This window comes from Microcaecilia unicolor, chromosome 8, assembly GCF_901765095.1.
Source record: "Microcaecilia unicolor chromosome 8, aMicUni1.1, whole genome shotgun sequence".
Classification (NCBI taxonomy): Eukaryota; Metazoa; Chordata; class Amphibia; order Gymnophiona; family Siphonopidae; genus Microcaecilia; species Microcaecilia unicolor.
Genome location: NC_044038.1, coordinates 55042221 through 55062119, shown reverse-complemented (window position 1 = coordinate 55062119; position 19899 = coordinate 55042221). Strand labels below are relative to the sequence as shown.

Here is a 19899-nt window from a genome sequence, read left to right as displayed (position 1 = left end):
GACTCTCTGCTTTAATGTTTTCCTAGACGCTCAAACATGTTAGTGAAGAGTTAAAATGACATTAAGACGTCTAATCTTCTGGTCTCTTGTAATAAAAGTCAAGAATCCATCTTAATTAAGGAACAGACCAAACAGTACTGTATTAAATTCAAAGGATGCCAAGGAAGGCACTAGGGTACTGCCCACTATGCTAATATTAATAAAGGCTCTGTCAGGTGGGGCTGTCAGTGACAATGGAGCTGAAACTGCAATATCAACACAGGATAGATTCATCTTCAATTTGCATTAAAATTACAAATACTAGGCTTTGTCTATTTCTAGTATGACTACCAGTCTAAACGTAGCAAGGTTAAGTGCTTCAAAAAAAAGAAACTAAATGGTTCAATCCTGCGATCATTTTCATTTCAGCAAGGTGATGGGCGATTGGGCGTCTCCCAAAGAACAGCAAAAAGTGGTTTAATCCGAGAAGGGAGGGCGAAGAGGAAGGAGGCGGGGCGATGACGCATTGACTACAAAGCTGCGGCGTCACATGACCGATCCGCCATTTTGTGCTGCGGTACGGTATTTAGATTGCGGCGCCTAGGCTGCCTGCTTCAGTTTGGTGTGTCAGAACGCGGGGGTAGTAGTGACAGTTGCACCGCCTTTCTGGCTGTAGCCCACTCCTCCTGTCCCCTACCCAAGTAACCCACGGTAAAATTCCAGAAAGTATTAAGTAAGCGACAGAAAGCTCTCGAGAGCAGACCGCGCACTTAAAGTTCTCCTTGACCCCCCTTCCGCGCACTGAAGCCTATTCTGCTCGAGTGATCTCTTGTTCGCTGGTTATTGAAGAAAGCTCTCCTGACAGAAACACAAGCATAAGCTAACGCGAAGCCTGCACGGAAAATGAGTAGTGCTCCTGAATATGCCTCCTTTTTCGCCGTCATGGGCGCCTCGGCTGCCATGGTCTTTAGTGGTAAGAGAGAATTCGATTTCTTTTCTCCCTTTAGTGCTGTACCTATATGTTTGTGTGTCTTCTCTTCCTCTTCTTATCGAGGGTAGGTGGCAGCCTCTGGGTCATTTAAACATGGTGTGTGGGGATAATGGTATTGGACCCTTCCGTCTTTAGGACGAATGGGAAATTGTTTCATTATTATGTTAGTAATACGTTACGGGCTCTGTGTGAGGGAGATTTGTTAATGTTTTGTGTTAAAGGCTTTAACTATTTCGTTTTTCTATTCTGGGTTCTGTAGCTATCGCCCCTGTGTCCTTCGGGGAGGTTTCGGAAAGCTTCGTCTTTTTCCGCGCCTTGCACCAGCCGCCGCTCAGTTCGGCTCTTCGGGTGATGTCGTCGGCACCGTGTAACGTTTGGTTCTTGACCAATCATCACAGCTCGTTCTTTCACCATATCCCCTAGTCGGGAAGGCTCAGGTGGTGAGGCTAGCGTTCAGGGCGTGGTGACGTCATGGGACCAATGGTGTCCGTGGATGCAAGAGCTTCCACTCTTTCTCGCTCCCCCTCCCGGCTTATCACCTGATTGGAAGGGTGGAGGATGGGTGCGCTGCTGCGAAAAGGAGGAATTGGTCAGGCACGGAATGGTTAAAAGGGAGTTCACATAATTGTGCAATGGCTTTTACAAAATCGACTGGGCCACACTGTTTTAAAAAAAAGTAGGTTTTATACTTACCATAAGATATATCCAGCTATTTTTGATGTATTCAACACTTGCCATGATGTTTTTATTGGTCTTAGGTACAACGTGCCCAGGAGACCAAGCAAATCTCAAATGTTCAGTGAATGTATAACTAGGAAAATAATTTGAGTTCTAGGTTTTAGAAGACCCGACTACTAATTGTTAAATATGGAGGAACAGCCTATTAGGGAAGCTAGGATTCAATCCACTGATGTGCCAAGTGGTTTTCATTGGGATTTTTTAATTGCCTCTTTGAAAAAGATTCGACTGGGTGGTGTACAGCTTGGTTTGAAAATCACAGTTTTGTTAATAACAAAATGATCAAACATTTGATAAGTACATTCAGTGAGGTAAATTTGAAGATGGCAAATTGAATCCAATAAATACAATATAGCATCAAATATACATAATTAAACAGTATAGTAGAATGGTATAATAAAACATGGTAAAAGTGTAAATGATAGGCAGTGTGGTAAGTACTCAAGTAGCATAATATTCATATCATCAGCGTAATACTAATGAAACACCTTTAACAGACACACATTAAAATAACATAGATGTGATCATGATGTCAGATTTTGTACAAGTTGCTTAACCCTTCATTTTCTGGGGGACAGATAAGCAACCTACTGTATTTGAATCTACTTTGCCTTGGATTTATATTGTCCCTTTTTAGTAGTAACTCAAGTCCCCCTTCCCGGAAACAGCTGTTAAGGTGATTTGAACTTTGTCTGAAATGTATGCAGGTAGCGGGGGCTTTTTTTAGCTTAGTTCTTATGTTACGGCTTTAGGAGTACATATGATAAATATATGGTTTCAGGTATTTGTAAAATAGTTTTCTTATGTGAAGGTGAGCATGGGGTGATATAAATAGCAAAGGAAGAGGTAGTGAGGTCAAAATAAGGCCAGTCCAAGAAGTTCAACTTATTTGAATTAAGTTTATAGTTAATTGTATATTTGATTATATTGGTAAAAGCATAAATAAAAAAAATTATGGAATACATACATTTTCCTGTTTTTTAGCTTGTTTGTTTGCAAGGCTATTAAATTAAAGCTCATCCTATCAGTTTTAAGCTGTTTGCGTGTCAGTTTTATCACTGTGAAGTGATTGCACTTTCTAAACTCTCATTGCCTCATGTGCAAAGTTTGATTGTAAGCTCTTCAGGAGTATGAAAATACTAAGAATATAACTTACCTTGAACTACTACTGAAAAGTGAACAAATTTCAAAATCCTTTCCCTAAGGAACTGATTTATTCTGTAGTAGGGTGTTCTAATTGTGGTTAACATAGTAGACTGGAAACCAAGTGGCATGGATTTGAGTTTTTGCTTCTGGCATCACTTATCTCTCATTATGCCTACTCAAGCTGTAACTGCTATATGTAATTTTTGTAAATTGCCAGCTTAGGGTCCCATATATATAATAGTAACTTCTGTTGACCTTTATATGTTGCACATTTCTGCTGTAAACTTTTTTGCAGTTGAGGTTTAAATGTTTTGACTGATATTGAATAGAGTGAAAGCTTAGCTTTCAGCAGTTAAAGTAACTGAATATCAGGCATTAAATTACATTCTGTGTGAGTTAGTTAGTTTCTTTCATACATACCAACAGTATCTTTCCTCTTAGGCATGAGTACATAACAGCATCACTTTCATTAATGATTTCTGTATAGAAAAGTCTTCTACACTCTTGCTTACACTATAACAAGTATTCTGTCTCTTTATTGAAGTCTGTGGTGCATTTATATTAGATAAAATGGCTAAAGTCTTCCCTCCTCCTAGCTTCTAAGAATCATCATTTATTTCTTTAACTTTGGTCTTGATAGAGAAACACAGGGGGGGGGAGGGGAGGTACTTGTGACTTGGATTGTCCCTGTATGGCAATGCTTATGTTCTTATGGGGTGCTGGGAGTCTGTAAAAAAACAACACTGAAAATATAATCCAAAGACTTCAACAGATGGCAGACTAAAAAGCTTACCAGTGCTTCAAAAATTGTTCTAGGAAAGGCTGTTTACCAGGTAGCCTCAAAGGAGAAATGAGCAACTAAACACTTGAAACAAATCTGGAAATGAATGAAATTGGTGACATTCTATGGAAAATACTAGTGTTCAGGTCTCTGAAAAGCTTTTTCTACTTGCCTTATGAATATAATCAAGGCTGTGTGCAGTACATTTAAGGGGAAAGCAAACAGTCCTTCAGTAGTCTAAAACTCAGCAGATATGAAAATTGGGGCTTTATGATCATATGTAGCCTTTTCACAGGTTTAAGATTGTCTCATGTTTGCCAGGCATATTAGAGCATACAGGCTTAACAGGCAGTGTTTTCAAGATTTCCAGGTTCTGGATAATTCTTTCCTACTTCATACTGGCTGGATGTCTTGGACCTCTTAATTGCCTTAAAATGGCCACTAATCTACATTGTAGTACAAGGTGCAAGAACAGGGTATGAACTCATCTATTCTTGTACTTCAATCTTCAACACATATGTAGGGAGTTTAAAAAAGCAAGATGTTCATTTTGTGGAAAAAGACTCCTTGTTTTTTGCTTACTTTTTAAATGTTTATTTCACATCCTTATTCAGTGTTCAGTAAACTAACCATGCATTTGGTTTGGTGTGGAAACACACTTGTGTGTGGTTATGTTCAGAAGTTTGTTGGAATTCTAAATAGACCTTGTAGTGATAGTAAACATGTTGCAGGAAAAGCAAGTTCTGGTTAGTTGCAACCATATATTGACCACTAGTAGAAGAGACCCAGAAAAGACTTTGTAGTGACCTTTTAGCTTCCTCTGTTGGCTAATCTTTTATAGATCATATCTAAATCAGACAACTTGCAGTTAGCACTGAATTTTCTTTTGCTAAAAGATCACAAGTGCCTTCTTACAGTACAGGTTGTCAATCCATATCATGTCATGAGTATCTTAGCCCTTTTATGAGGCATTTCATTTTTATGTGTAAAAATACTGACAAACATATCTTACACCTGACCCTTCTGTACAAGAGGGGCTCTAACATTTATTATTTTTTTTTTAATTTAGCCTTTTTGCCTTTAATTCCTGCAGATCCAAGTGCACTTCCTCATTTTCTGTTCTGGGATTCAGGGATTGTCTGTGTGTATGACCGCATATGCCCTACTCTTTATTTCAACAAATGTTTTAAAGATGGTTGCATTAACTATTAAGTTCATGAATATGTAATAAAGGACAGGGAAGTGACTTTTTATAGCTCATTAAGCCAGAATTGAATTGGAAGCCTGGGTGAACAGGACACTATTCTACTTGTTAAAACCTTATCTCTTGTAGTACTGCTTGTGATATGAAACCAAAATGGCCACTGAACTTTTATCATTTTTGCACCTTATTGGTAGTCATTCTTTCAACAATTTGAATTTTGTTTACAGCTACAGGTCATGGTAAGTCACTTTATATTTCAATATTTTTATTGATGATAAAAGCAGATAAACATACAGCAGCAAAGTCAAACAATGCGCTAATAACCTCTCATGCATCAGAATTGAATCAAATACATACCAGCCATCAAGTCTGTGTTTTAACAAATTTTCTCCCATTCCCCTTAACCCACCTTCCCCCCCCCCCCCCCTTCCTCAGGTATGTTATGCTTCCACAGTTACATAGTGATATTAGCATACATCATCAAGACACTTCCTTATAACAAAACGCATTACCATAAAATATATTTTGATACATGGTTAATATAGCCAATATGAACTCTTTATTAACTGAACCAGAACTTGTCCCTAAACTCCCCTACCCCAGAACTCTTCTTCCCTGTCTCCCAGATCCTCCCCCCTCCCCTCCCCCAAGCATTGCTCAAACTTTAAGGTCCCTTCATTTATTCCATGGAAGCCTATACAAAATATGACTTCTCGTCCTCGGTGAAATAGTGTTTATATATGCGCCCCACACTGCTAAAAACCTCCGTTGCCTTCCTGGTGACAGACCTGGCCCTCTAGATTCCCACGTCAACAATTTGTGAAGTTGATTCCTCCAGTGCCAAAAGGAGGGCGGGCAATCCCTAGTCCAGTGAAGGAGAATGCATTTTTCCCCAATATACAAGCCTTTCCAAGGAACAATTTCTCCTCCTTTGTAGCTCCTATCCAGAGTCTAGGCGTGCTAAATACAGCTCTTTCAAGAGTTAGTTATTGTGTGCCCCAACACTTTGGTCAAGTATTTACCAATCGCTGACCAGAATAGTGAGATTGATCTGCATTGCCAAATACCATGGAAAAAATTTGCCTCTAACCTGTGACACTTCCTGCAGTGCTGTATATTCGACACTCCTGCCCTAAAAGCTTGTCTCTGAGAGAAATAGTACGAAATAGCTCGATGAATAGTACGAAAGTGACACTCCTGTAGTTCTGCGCTATGTACCATAACCACCCCACTCTGAAGGGCTGACAATATTAATTGTGGAAATGTTTTTGCCCGACTCTATGCTCCAACTGTTTGCTACCTCTGTCAAATCCCGTTCCATTGAGAGCCTACCCAATCTACCATAAAACCAAGACACTGAAATTTGCCCCGCTGCATCTCCTTCTAACAATTCTCTTGTCTCCCGAACTGTGGCCGCAGACTATCCGGTGGGAGGGTACTCACATAATGAGACAACTGCCTATATGCCAGCCAGGCTGCCGTCCCTTGCCCACATTTCTCCAAAAAGTCAGTATACGAAAGGAAGGATTCATCCTCCGTTACCAGGTGCTCCAATGAATGAATTCCCCTGTTCATAATAGTCGAAAAATCATATTTTCATCTCCAGGCCTAAATGAAACATTCCCCCTCAAAGGTAACATACGCTTCCTCTGCTATCCTGCCCCCAAAATGGAAGCACAGTCTTCCACAGATACCACAAGGACTTTAACGACACTGCCCCGTACTCTTTCTGGCAAGTCTCTCCCTGAAGAATGTAACGTGGAAATCAAATACCAAGGCCTGAAATAGGCGCGTTCAAGCTCCACATGCGTGTAAACATCTGAATCCATCAGCCAGTCTCTCAAGTGTCTTAACAGGCACGCCTGATTATATTTCCTGATGTCCGGAAACCCTAAGCCACCCATCTTTTGTGCCCCTAATAAATACTTCCACCTCATTTTAGCTTTCCCTCCCCCCCCCAACAGAATTTCAACACTAATTTCCTGAGGGCTTCTAAGTCTCTTTTGAACAGCCACAGAGGAAGGGTCTGTAGTAGATAGAGCCATCTAGGGAATACCATCATTCTAAACAGAGGTAAACGTCCCAATAAGGTTAATGGCAAGTTAGCCCAATTCATCAGTTGCTCCTTCGTCTCCCGAAGGAACCTTGGAACATTGATTTCATATAGCTTTGTCGGGTTCATTGTCAATTTACCCCTAGATATTTAAACGATTCTTTTGCCCATCGTAATGGGAACCCGCTCCCCACAACCTCCGCAGACCATCTGGACTTGCCAACGCTTCCGATTTTGAAAAATTCAATCGGAAACCTGAAAAATCCCCGTACTCCTCTAGGCTCTCCATCAGTGCAGGGAGTCTCTAGGTTCAGTTATTACCAATAAGTCATCTGCAAAAGCAGCTGTTTTAAAGAGAAAATCCCCTATATGTACCCCTTTCACATCGGAATTGAGCTGCAATTCCCTCAGCAGCGGGTCCAAAGTTAGTTAAGTCACTAATGGTTTTGTCTTGCAACATTGCCAGACTACCCAGCCTCTTTGAGTTTACTGCGTGAAACACTGAATAAATTTGATTTTCTTTCTATACTCGCTACTCTCTGATCTTATTCCCAAATCACTTAGTGGAAAGAATCTTTCTTCCCTTCTAGTGAATCCATGCTTCTTTGCATCCTGTTCTAATGGATTTATTTCTAGGCTTGCTGTCTCTAGAAACAGGTAGTTAAAAAAAAAATCCAACATAGTGTAAGAAAGTAATGAAACTGACTAAAATGTTGTAGGATAGATGTCTAGAGCTGAATTAAAAGACGAGATCTGCAAATTTGTTCTCCATTCAAGTCTTGGGAAGTATGGATCCATTAGCTTTTTGAAGTCTAAATCAGGTGTACCTTCTTGGAGAATATGTACTAGTCTTGCTCTCTGTCCTTAAGACTTCAAGCTCTTGATTTTTCTCACAATGATCTGCTCGGTATAAGAATCTTAAAGAGTGCATATTTTTTTAGGTTTATAACCTGAATGAGGCCTTTTTCCTGCTGAAATGTAAAACTAGTTGTACGGAGGACAGTGGAAGCCATAAGGGAATTTAAGCAGCAACCTGACCTTATTGGGCAGACTGAGCCATACTAGTCTTACCTGTCACCTGTTACTATTTCTCCTTGTGGTGGTGTTTGTATGTGAGCTACTAGGGTGATTGCTTGCTACTACTTTGCATATGAGCACTGTAAAGCAAAGTTAAATACCTAACAAAAGGCTACCAAGTATCTCAAGTGTTCAGTTTTCCAACCTCTCTTGCAGAAGGAAGTATATAGCAGCTCTGAATGAGCAAGGAACATGCACAAAATTTAAAATGATCTAGGAATGTCTGGGGAATGGCCTAATGTTAAATCTTAACCTGTAGGCATGGAAAAGTGAACTCGTGCATTTTTGTGGGGGAGAGGGATGGAGAGGAGAGGCGGAAATCTGAGGAAGCAGTATATAATGTCAGATGACAAAGCTAAAGTGTGACCAGAAGAGGCCTCAGGGTGATCAGTTCGAGGGAAGCATAACCAGTAGAAAGGTGATGCTACAGTACTGCATTACATACAGTAGTGTGAGAAAAATTTCCAATACGTAGCTTCCCAAAATTCTATAACTTGTGGGATAGTGTGTCCATCAACCAGCAGGTGGCAATAAGAGAAGTGAAAACTGAGCTGAGGCATCGTAGCATCCAGTCCCAGCAGGTGGATGGACACCCTCTTCAGCCTCTGAGTGATTTGCTCCTGGTCGTTGAGCTGTGCAGGTGGGGTTTGGGTCTGCGAGTGATATCTGGAGGTCTTCAAATCCCTGTCTGTGGTGCCCCACAAGTTTACTTCTTCCCTCCCTCCCTTCACCTTTCCCTTGTTTTCCTGTGGAGCTCTCCTTTTCCAGCACAGCCATTAAAAAAAAAAATTGCTGGGGAACTTGGGACAGAATCCGTCCTCAGCCTTTCTCATCTGGGGTAAGTCTTGTGGAGACTTGAGCTTGGGGGAGAGAAGCCAGCAGTGGTGGAGACTGAGGTTTGGGGGGAGGGGAAGGCATCAGCAGTGGTAAGTCAGACTAAAGATTGACTCAAAACTGTTTAGAGGGCTGCAATTTCTACTTGGTACAGGGGGATCCTGACTCACCACTTGGGACACGTGCTGCACTGTAGAGCTGTACAGGAATGGGGATTCCCACAGGGATGGAAAAGTTGCTGTGGGATTTCCATGGGAGTAGTCTGTCTATGGTGACTCCAGAGTGAGGCTTAGAATGTATAAAAAGAAGCATTTGGGAGTACCAGAATGAGGCTTGAAATTCCCAGAGGCAGCCGGAGGAACACTAGGCTGATGCTTGGAACACTCATAGGTTGAATAGTGAATACAATACAGGAGGCTTTTGGGGTTGGGAGGAAACAGAGGGCTGTGGGCAAGTAAATAATAGCGTTGACTCCTGTGGGCGGATGGATGGGGATGGAATGGATCTTAGCAGGTATGGGTTATATTTCATTTGGGATAAGCGGGGATGGGTGAAATTCCTGTCCCCACGCAACTCTACTGCACTGGTGACAGGGTGAATGGTAACTCCTGTAAGGTGGATCTGCTTGTTAAAGGCATTAGACGGCCCGGGAAAACCTTTCCCATGCACCAAGACATTAGGTATATCATCCAGGCCCAGTGGGATGCCCCGGATTCTCCCTTTAGCCTGGCGAGGTCTATGGTTCAGCTTCATCCTGTTCCAGATGCTGACAAATCTCTTCTCAAAGTACTGGTGGTGGATGCAGTGGTGTCTTTGGTCACTAAGCGCATCCCAGTAGATGGGACATTTCTTTGGTATATGCAGGATCGGAGGGTGGAGGCCCTTTTAAAAAGTGCTTTTGACGTCTCTTTGGCTGTGCAAATGGCGATTTGTGGCTCGTTGCTGGCTAGAGCTGGTTTCCGTTGGGCCAAACACATCTTGGACAGATCTTCTGATGATTTGGCTTTTAATTCGGAGGTAGCTAAAATTGAGATGGGATCTGCCTTTTTGGTGGATGCGTTGTATGATTTGCTGAGGGCTTCGTCAAAATCCATGGCCTTAGGTGTTGCAGCTTGCTATTCTCTTTGGCTGAGGGGTTGGTCAGCAGATGCGGCTTCTAAGTCTAAATTGAGCAAATTTCCTTTTAAAGGCTCCTTTTTGTTTGGAGATGTTGGACAAGCTGGTCCATAGTTCAGGAGACACCAAGGTCCCTCATCTCCGAGAAGATTGCCCTAGAGTTCCCTTACACGCTTCAGGCCTTGGCTGCGGGCGAGGATGAGATTTCTGCCGATTTCGGTCGGGTAAAACTGTTCAGACGCAAGTGTCTTGTTTTTTTCCAAAGGAATCGGTCCTTTTGAGGATCCCGTCGAGGGAGTAGGGATACCAACTCTTCTGTCCAGCCCAATGAAGTTGTTCGGGCCCACCCTCTGATTCCGGTGGGGGCTCATTTGATGCAGTTTTTTCAGAGGTGGGCCCAGATTACCACAGATCAGTGGGTATTAGAGGTTATTCAAGACAGGTACGCCTTAGAGTTTACTCGGCCTCTTTCCGACGCCTTTCTAGAGTCTCCCTGCCAGTCTTGTCTCAAGGCGGGAGCGGTTCGGGACATGCTATTAAGACTTCAGCTACAGGTGATTTGTCCGGTTCCTCCGTCAGAAGTCAGACAGGGCCGTTATTCCATTTATTTTGTAGTCCCAAAGAAGGAAGGCTCTTTTCGCCCGATTTTGTATCTCAAGGCAGTCAATCGATCGCTCAAGGTCTCCAGTTTTCAGATGGAAATTCTTTGCTCAGTGATGATAGCGGTCTCAGAGGCCTACTTGCACATTCCGATTTGTCTTGTGCGTCAGTGCTTCCTCTGCTTTGCAGTCTTGGGTCAGCATTTTCGGTTTTGGGCGCTCTCGTTCACTCTGGCCACGCCCCCCCCCCCCCCCGTGTGTTTACCAAGGTCATGGTAGTTGTCACGGCTCTCAGGAAAGAGAGAATCCTGGTTCAGTCTTATTTAGATGACTGGTTGATACAAGCAAAGTGTCTGCAGGCCACGGATCGGGTGGTTTAGTTCCTACAGTCCCTCGGGTGGTCAACCCTTCCAAGAGTCATCTAATGCCTTCCCAAACCCTGGGATACTTTTTTTGGGGGGGGGGGGGGGGGGGAATGTTTGACACAGCGCAATCTCGTATTTTTCTTCCGCAGTACAGAATCCTCAAACTGTTATGGTATAAGCCAATCATCAGAATTAAATGTGTAGAATGATGTTGTGTTGGATCAGATACATATATATACACCAATATATTTGTGCAGCTTTTAAAAATATACTAGTAAAAAAGCCCCGTTTCTGATGCAAATGAAACGGGGGCTAGCAATGTTTTCTTCTGTGTGTGTGTCCCTGCCCTTTCTCCCCTCCCCCCTCTGAGTCCTTCACTGTTACAGAGCCAGCGATTTGATTTCGTGCTCTGCTGTTTTCCTTCACTGACTGTTACAGAGAGGGCAGGGCAGACACTCATAGGGAAACCAGATATCTCACCCCCTTCACACTTCCGGCTGGAGGCTTCATAGAACGTTGGTGTTGCCTTTTATATAGAGAGAGATTTTTACACTGCAGCAGAACTGGCTTTCATTCCAAAGCCCTCTTCCCTCTCCCTTTGGGGAACATAAAAAAAAAAAACATTTAAAAGAGGCACTGCTGCAAGGACCTCACCTCCCCCTTCCCTCCCCCTTTTAACAAAAGACTTCTCAAGTAAGAGACTTGCTCAAGGTTAAATTGACTCTCTTCCTCTGATCAACACAACAAACATCAAAGGTAACCAGTAGAGGCAAGGAGACAAGCAGGTGGGAAAGGTGTGAAATACAGCTACTAAAAACAAAGGACACCTGCTGGTTGCCCCAGACAAGTCTTATCACAGAAATTCAAGCAGGGAAAACCCTGAACTACAATAAACCATTTGTCAGTAAAATCCAGACAGCAAGTCTTGTGATGTCATAAGACATGAGACCGAGATACCACAATGCTTTGCAAATGCCTAAGGGTCGTGTGCAAACCAGGACAGAGATACACATGGCATGTCTTCCTGCAGCTTGCAAGATAGAAGCTGTTCCAGACAAGCAGATGATTCCCTTCAACTGCAACACAGATTTTTCTCTTCCTGGGACCTGTAGCCCACCTGCCTGCTATGAGGACCTCTTGTGCAAACATGTGCTTACCTCATGCTGTTCATACTATGTAACAAGGACTTGTAAGTAACATAACTTTTGATCTACACCTGCTACTTTACTTAAGCACAGATTACCTGTAAAGATCTGTAAGACCTACCTCTCGTTTGGTTTACATGATTTGTATATTAAATCAACTTTTTTGAAGCTAAAAATACGGTCTCTTTGTGTTCTGAGTATATGGTATCTTTTATATATACTTAATTTATTTAATTTATTGCAATTATCACCTTTGGTGATTGGTGGAGAAATTAATATCCTAAAACTTATAAATACAGCGCCTGCTCTTAAATTATAAACAGTAGCGAGTGCTCTAGAGCTCTTTCCCCCAAGATAAATCATTTCTTGTAACAAAGCTACAGACTCAAATTCAAGCCTTGTTGCGGAGTTGTGTTCCCTGCGCTTGAGGACTATCTGCAGGTTTTGAGATCCATGGCAGCGGCGATAGGTGGTTCCTTGGGCCAGGGCACACATGAGGTGTCTTCCGTCTTCTCTCCTGTGCCGCTGGTCTCCTCAGATGGACGCGTTGCAGGTGAGGTTACTTCTTCGGATGCAGGAGCGCAGCAGCTTGTTTTGGTGGCTGAGGATGTCCAGTTTGACCAGGAGCATGCTGCTGGATCCACCCCAGTGGACGATAACTACAGATGCCGGTCTCAGGGGCTGGGGTGCTCACTGCCTGGGACAGGTGGCGCATGGTCTGTGGTCTCCTCAAGAGGCGATTATATCGATCAGTCTTTTGGCAACCAGGGCAATTTGTGTAGCACTGGAGACATTTTCTTCCCTGAGAAAAGGCAAGTCAGTATGCATTCTTTGAGACAATGCAACAGCGGTGGTGTATGTCAGTCGGCAGGGGGGAACAAGGAGTTACCTGTTACAACTAGAGTCGTCGAGACTAATGTCATGGGTGGAGGCTTATCTGGCCGCTGTCTCGGCATCGCACGTGGCAGGCACAGAGAACGTTCAAGCAGATTTTCTCGGTCATCACACCCTAGATCCGGGAGAATGGCCTCTCTCACCGAAGGCCTTTCAAACGATGATAAATTGATGGGGGTTGCCTGTCATGGTCTTCCTTTCCACACATCTCAGTACCAAGGTTCCTCGCTGCTTCAGTTGCAGGAAGAGTCCACAAACAGGAGTGGATGCCCTTCTCCAGCCGTGGCCAGAGGGACTTCTCTATGCGTTTCCCGTGTGGCCTCTCTTAGGAAGGCTTATCCAACAAATCGAGTCACACGGAGGACTCGTGGTTCTAGTGGCGCCAGATTGGCCTCGCAGACCGTGGTACATGGATCTCGTATGTCTTTAAGCCGCCTCTCCCCTCCGGCTGCCAGAGATTTCTGGTCTTCTCATTCAGGGGCCAATTCTTCATCACGACCCTGCTCTTCAGAGGGCAAGGTTGATGAAGAGGGGTTACTCTTTAGAGGTCGTTTCAACCATGCTTTGTTATTCAACGTCTCTGAATTATAGTAGGGTTTGGCGAATTTTTGAGGCATGGTGCACTGATTGGGACATTTCTCCTTTGTGAGCCTCAGTACCAGACTTGTTTGATTTTTTTTAGCAGCATGGCTTCGATAAGGGCTTGGCTCTTGCTTCTCTTAAGGTTCAAGTTGCAGCTTTGTCTTGCTTTCAAGGACTCATTGGGGGCAGGTCCTTAGCCAGCCTTCCGGATGTTTCTCGTTTTTTGAAGGGAGTACGTCTCCTGAGGCCGCCTAGAGCTGTTTTTCCTGCTTGGGACCTTAATATGGTTGTCAGTCCTTACTAGAGCACCCTTTGAACCATTGTCGTCATGTTCTTTTGGACTTGACACTCGGCTAGACGCGTGTCTGAGTTGCAGGCCCTTTCCTGTAGGTCACCATTTTTGGAGTTTTCTAAGGAACGTGTGGTGTTGCGTCCAGTTCCGTCCTTCCTAAGGTCATCTCCCATTTTCATCTTTCTCAGTCTGTAGTTTTGCCACTCTTGGGTTCTTCCTTGGGCTCTGATGAGCAAAGAAGGCTCCGGACTCTTGATGCCAGGAGAGTCCTTAAGCACTGTCTAAAGCTTATCGAATATTTCAGGCGTTCGGACCATATTTTTCTCCTCATTGGAGGATCCCTTAAGGGGTTAGCGGCTTCTAAACCAACCTTGTCTAGGTGGCTGAAGGAGATGATAGCGTCTGCTTACATTCTGTCCGGTAAGCAAGTTCCGAATGGAATCAAGGCCCATTCTACTAGGGGGCAGGCGGCCTCTTGGGCGGAACACTTTTTAGTTCCACCTTTGGTTATTTGTATGGTGGCGACATGGCCTTCTTTGCATTCGTTCTCGAAGCATTACAGATTGGATGTACAGTGTCGTCAGGATGCTCTCTTTGGGGCCAGGGTTCTCACAGCAGGATTTCTGGGGTCCCTCCCTTGAGCACTGCTTTGTTACTTCCCATCAGTCAGTTCCTGGACCAGTCCAGAGGGGCGCTAAGGAAGGAGAACTTAGATCTTACCTGCAATTTGCTTTCCTTTAGTCCCTCCGGACCGGTCCAGGTCCCGTCCGTTTCATTGTACATAGTATGGCAGAATATGTTCTTGTGTTTTTTGTTTGCGGTTGGAGCTACTTTGTGTGTTGCGGTATTTAAAAAAAAAAAACGGTGAAGAGGCGTACTTGCTCTACTACCTCTTTGACAAAATGACATGGGGTGTCGCTATCTTACTCATTGTGATTCTCATTATTGGACTGCTCAGACACCCGGTGGCACAGAAGTGGTTTCTTTTTCCTGCTTGGTTACTTATATACTGAATCTAGGGCTAGATAGCCAGGGCTCTTATTGGTCTCTAGAGTCAGAGTTCTCAGTCTCCACCTGCTGGAAGGAGTGCATAACCCATCAGTCAGTTCCTGGACCGGTCCGGAGGGACTAAAGGAAAGAAATTTAGCAGGTAAGATCTAATTTCTCTGCAGTGGCAGTTGATCAGTGGTCCCTCCTTGCAGCAGTGGTGTGGCCACATGATTGGATTGTTTCAAGTGGAACAAATGAAAGTTCTAGACCTCTTCTCCTCCTTTTGGAATGCAATTTCAAAACTGTTGGTCCCCCTTATGCAATACACAGACCTGCACAAAGTTGTCTGCTCAACTTATGAACGCACATGTTTTTACTTTGGATGAGGTTTGGGGGGAGTGGGTTAGGACTTCTATGTTTCTTGGATGTGATATATCTTGTTTTTATGGCTCGCCTTGGCTTAATAAAAATGATTGAAACATAAAAAAACAACCTTCTGGTTCATCTTTCAGTACATCAAAAAGGAACTATGACCAATCTTATTTATACCTAGCTGCCTTTTATTGGAATTCCCTGCCTCAGATGAAGGATTGAGAGCTTAGTTTGTTTCAGAAAAACTTTATATTCAATGATTCAATTAGCTAAGCTGCTCCTTTTTTTCCTTAATGAAAAACATTACTGATGAACTTAATTTAGACTTGGTAGTATAACTTGTTTGTATTACTGTTTTTGAAAACTGCTGAACCTTTACAGGGATTTGGCAGTAAATAAATCCCAGATTAGATTGCCCCAAAGAAGAGAGGCGCCTTTTGTCCGGCTTTAGATCTTAAAGGTCTAAACCGCTACCTCCTTGAATGCCCTGCTTTTGCAGGGAGAAACTAAGAGCAGCCGTAGCCTCAGTCAGTTCAAGTGGTGGAATCTTGCTGCTCTTTATCTCGAGGCTAAAACATTAATTTTTTTTATTTTTGTTACATTTGTACCCTGCGCTTTCCCTCTCAATGTGGCTTACATGGAGCAATGGAGGGTTAAGTGACTTGCCCAGAGTCACAAGGAGCTGCCTGTGCCTGAAGTGGGAATCGAACTCAGTTCCCCAGGACCAAAGTCCACCACCCTAACCACTAGGCCACTCCTCCACTCCAAACATCAGTTTTCTCTACATTTTGTGGTGCTGGGCTATCACTTCAGTTCAGTGCTTTGCCCTTCAGTCTCACCGCAGTTCAAGAATTATTTCCATAGAGTCCCAGATCAATCCAGAGACTTGTGGGTTATGTCCCTCCACCAGCAGATGGAGGTAGAGAACTTGAGAGAGCTATATGTGGTCATGTGCAGCCAGCTTCTCCTCAGTATTCTCTCTATCTAGCAGGTGGAGGGTCATAGGTGCAGCTTTGGATTGATCAGCTCCTTGCCCGCCCGCGTGTTATAGTAGATCCTGGGTAGGGGTTGAGGTCAGCAATGGAAGCTATTGGGGTGCGTGCCTGGTGGTGTCAGGTCTCTCTCCCTCCTCCCAACGGCCCCAGGTTTCCTGCATCTTAGCCTCAGCTTTCTCTCCTGCCATACTTAATAAATATAAAACAAGCCTGCGTCTTCAGCAGCCGAGGTAAACACTGCTAGGCAGTTTATAGCAGGGGAACCAAACTGAGAAACATTTACCGCGGCAGGTGCTCAGTTCCAGGGGGCAATTGCTTGATCGCATTGCTAATTCTCCGATGTTGGCTTGGTGTGAACTGGAGAGCATCAACTGGCAGCTGTGACGCCTCTGCACGTCAAAGTATGGCAGATGCAGCGCCAGCGGTTTTAGGCAGTCCCGGTTTGTCCGTCAACAATGAAGAGCCCGCATTGGTTTGGGTGGGAACGTCGACCGTGGTAGCAAATCGCCCTGATGCGGGCACAGTTTTTCAACTCCTGACTTCACCATTGCACGTGGCGTCGAGACGCGTCCTGACAGAGCTGACAAGACGCAGGACTACGAGCCAAGTGATGGAACAGGCATCGAGAAGTAATGGAACTCCTTTTTTCCCCAGAGTTTGTTGCTCATCCACTGGGCCTTTTTATTTAAGCACGCGGTACCCAAAAAGGACTGGTCCTTCCGTCAGTTTTAGACCAAGTCTGTCAAGGCCTTGCGGGTCCAACATTTCCATATGGGACCTTAAGAGCGGTCATCGCGGCACTACGACCTGGGACCACCTTTTCTCCATCTGTACTTCTTCCCTTGGTAATCTGATCTCATCCCATGGTTTTCAGTATTGCCTTTATGCAGATGACTCACAGATCTACCTCTCCACAACAGAAATTTCAGCAGAAATCCAGGAAAAAGTATCAGCCTGTCTGACATTGTTGCTTGGATGTCTCACCACCATCTGAAATTAAACATGACCAAGACTAGCTTCTTATCTTTTCCCCCTAAACCAACATCTCTTCCCCATTCTCTATCTGTGGATAGCACTCTCATCCTCCCTGTTTCATCAGCTCATAACTACTACTACTACTACTACTTATCATTTCTATAGCGCTACTAGACATACGCAGCGCTGTACACTTGAACATGAAGAGACAGTCCCTGCTCGACAGAGCTTACAATCTAATTAGGACAAACAAGAGATAAGGGAATATTAAAGTGAGGATGATAAAATAAGGGTTCTGAACAAGTGAATAAGGGTTAGGAGTTAAAAGCAGCATAAAAAAGGAAAGTCCTTCCCCTAGCCTTTCATCAAAAGGAGAATGTCACTGAATTCAGGAGCCATGGGTTTTGGAAACTGCTGAGGAAGGTCACTTAGAGGCCTAAGTTTACTATAAAAAAAAAACAAGGCTGGGAAAATGTGGACTGCTCAACATTTTTAAGATTAATATATAAACATGCTTTATATAGGAGGGTACCAAGGAGGAAGTCAATACTGAACAGAAGCCATGTGACGTGTTGATAGTATTTTTCTATAGGTAAGATGAAAAGAAACACTTAATCCCCTGAGGAAGCCTCGACAGAGAGTGAAACGGAGAGCCCCGTTGGGCAATTTATAAAGCTACTGGTATAAAAGGCCCGTTTCGGTAGGCAATGAAATGGGCGCTAGCAAGGTAATCCCCCCCCTGCAGCGTCCTTCCTGTCTCCCCTGCCCCCCCCCCTGCAGCCACCCATCTGGTCTCAGGACCCCCTCCCCACCAACCCTCCTCTGCCCCTGCAGCCACGCATGTGCAGCGGCCCTCCTCTCTCCCCTGCAGCCACCCATGTCCATTGACTCTCCTCTCCCCCTGCCCCCTTGCAGCCACCCATGTCCAACGACCCTCCTCTTCTTTCCCCTTGCCCCCCCTGTAGCCACCCATGTCCAGCGACCCACCTTTCTCCCCTGCCCCCCTGCAGCCACTCATGTCCAGTGACCCTCCTCTCCCCCTGCCCCCCCTGCAGCGTCCCTTCTGTCTCCCCTGCCCTCCCCTGCAGCCACCCATCTGGTCTCAGGACCCCCTCCCCACCATTTTCCATCTCACAGGCTGCAGAGAATACCTTCTCCTGCTTTAGACTTAGCCTGGCCTCAGAATGACATCCTATAGTATATCTCCTATCAAACTGAGCTCTCTTTTTCATCAAGCACTGCCATTTCCTCCCCTCACCCTCCCACTGACAGTTTGAACTTCGTGGGTGTGGCTTGGATCTCTTTCAGGGAGAGAAAACTAACAACTTATAGCAGCAGCTTCAGAGAGCATTTTCCATCTCACAGATAGGCTGCAGAGAATACCTTCTCCTGCTTTAGACTTAGCCTGGCCTCAGAATGACATCCTATAGTATATCTCCTATCAAACTGAGCTCTCTTTTTCATCAAGCACTGCCATTTCCTCCCCTCACCCTCCCCACTGACAGTTTGAACTTCGTGGGTGTGGCTTGGATCTCTTTCAGGGAGAGAAAACTAACAACTTATAGCAGCAGCCAGTGTTGCCAGGTGGGCGGTTTTACCGCCCAATTGGGCGGTTTTCCGCGACCCGCCGCGGGAAATTTTTGCCCGCGGCGGGTTGCGGTTTTTTGGGCGGTTTTTTGGCCGGCTTTTCGGCCGCGGTGGGCGGGGTTAGTGACGTGGGAGGCGGGGTTAGTGACGTTGGGAGGCGGGGTTAGTGACGTTGGGAGGCGGGGTTAGTGACGTTGGGAGGCGGGGTTAGTGACGGGGGAGGCGGGGCCGATAACTTAGGGGTATATCTTCAACTCCTCTGCACATATTCAACAGACTGCTAAAACCTGTCGTTTCCTCTACATATCACCAAAATTGATCCTTTCCTTTCTGAGCACACTACCAGAACCCTTATTCATATCACCTCTCACTTAAACTATTGCAACTTGCTTCTCACAGGTCGCCCACTAAGCCATCCCTTTCCCCTTCCATCTGTTAAAAATTCTGCTGCAAGGCTTATATTCTGCCAGTGTTGCTATGCTCATATTAGCTCTCTTCAAATCACTTCATTGGCTCCCTATCCATTTCCACATACAGTTCAAACTCTTCCATATCATCATGCTGATCAATCCATAGACTGGTGGGTTGTGTCCATCTACCAGCAGGTGGAGATAGAGCAATCCTTTTGCCTCCCTATATGTGGTCATGTGCTGCCGGAAACTCCCCAGTATGTTCTCTATCTCAGCAGGTGGTGGTCACACACAGCAGCAGCTCTGGCTAGGTCTCCAAGCCTAATTTTTAGGTTTTGTTGAGTTCCTGGGGTTTAGGGCTCTTCTTGAGCAAGTGCAAACCTGGTGGCGCCAGGTCCCTCCTTTTCTCCCCCCTCCCGCTGGCTCCGTTAAAAAAAAAAAAAATTTTGGACGTCCTTAAGGGCGTTTATTTCGACGTTTATTTAAACGTTTATTGCAGCTACTCACTGGGACACCAGGTCGTTACAGCTCGGAGCGAGAAGCAGGTAATTTTTACCTTTTTATAGCGGGCAGGGGGGTTCCCCGATTGATTTCCGCGTGGCCTATGGCGTCGGAGGGCGAGGGCGCGAAGAATCGCTCCCCGGACTGTGTGCGCTTCTAGTGGGGATGCGGGGGTCTTAAAGTCTGACTCGCCCTTGTTGGGTGTCAGTTCGGAGGCCGGTCAGTGTCCCGGGTCTTCCTCCGGTGCGGCGGTTTTTCCCGCCATAAACGCCC

The 19899-nt window shown here is 44.9% G+C and overlaps 1 protein-coding gene and 1 long non-coding RNA gene across 2 annotated transcripts in view; both read left to right on the top strand.

The window, feature by feature from the left end:
• Window positions 1-534: 534 nt before the first annotated feature.
• ATP6V0C (ATPase H+ transporting V0 subunit c) overlaps window positions 535-19899 on the top strand; it is a 68962-nt gene continuing 49597 nt past the window's right edge. The window contains exon 1 of the mRNA XM_030212578.1: window positions 535-952. Within this exon, the coding sequence (XP_030068438.1) occupies window positions 883-952 (70 nt within the window). The 5' untranslated portion in view covers window positions 535-882. The remainder of the gene's footprint in view (window positions 953-19899) is intronic.
• Window positions 1505-15849, top strand: LOC115476289. Its single transcript, XR_003943156.1, has 3 exons — window positions 1505-1646; window positions 3072-3077; window positions 15838-15849. It is a non-coding gene; the product is annotated as an uncharacterized LOC115476289 (long non-coding RNA).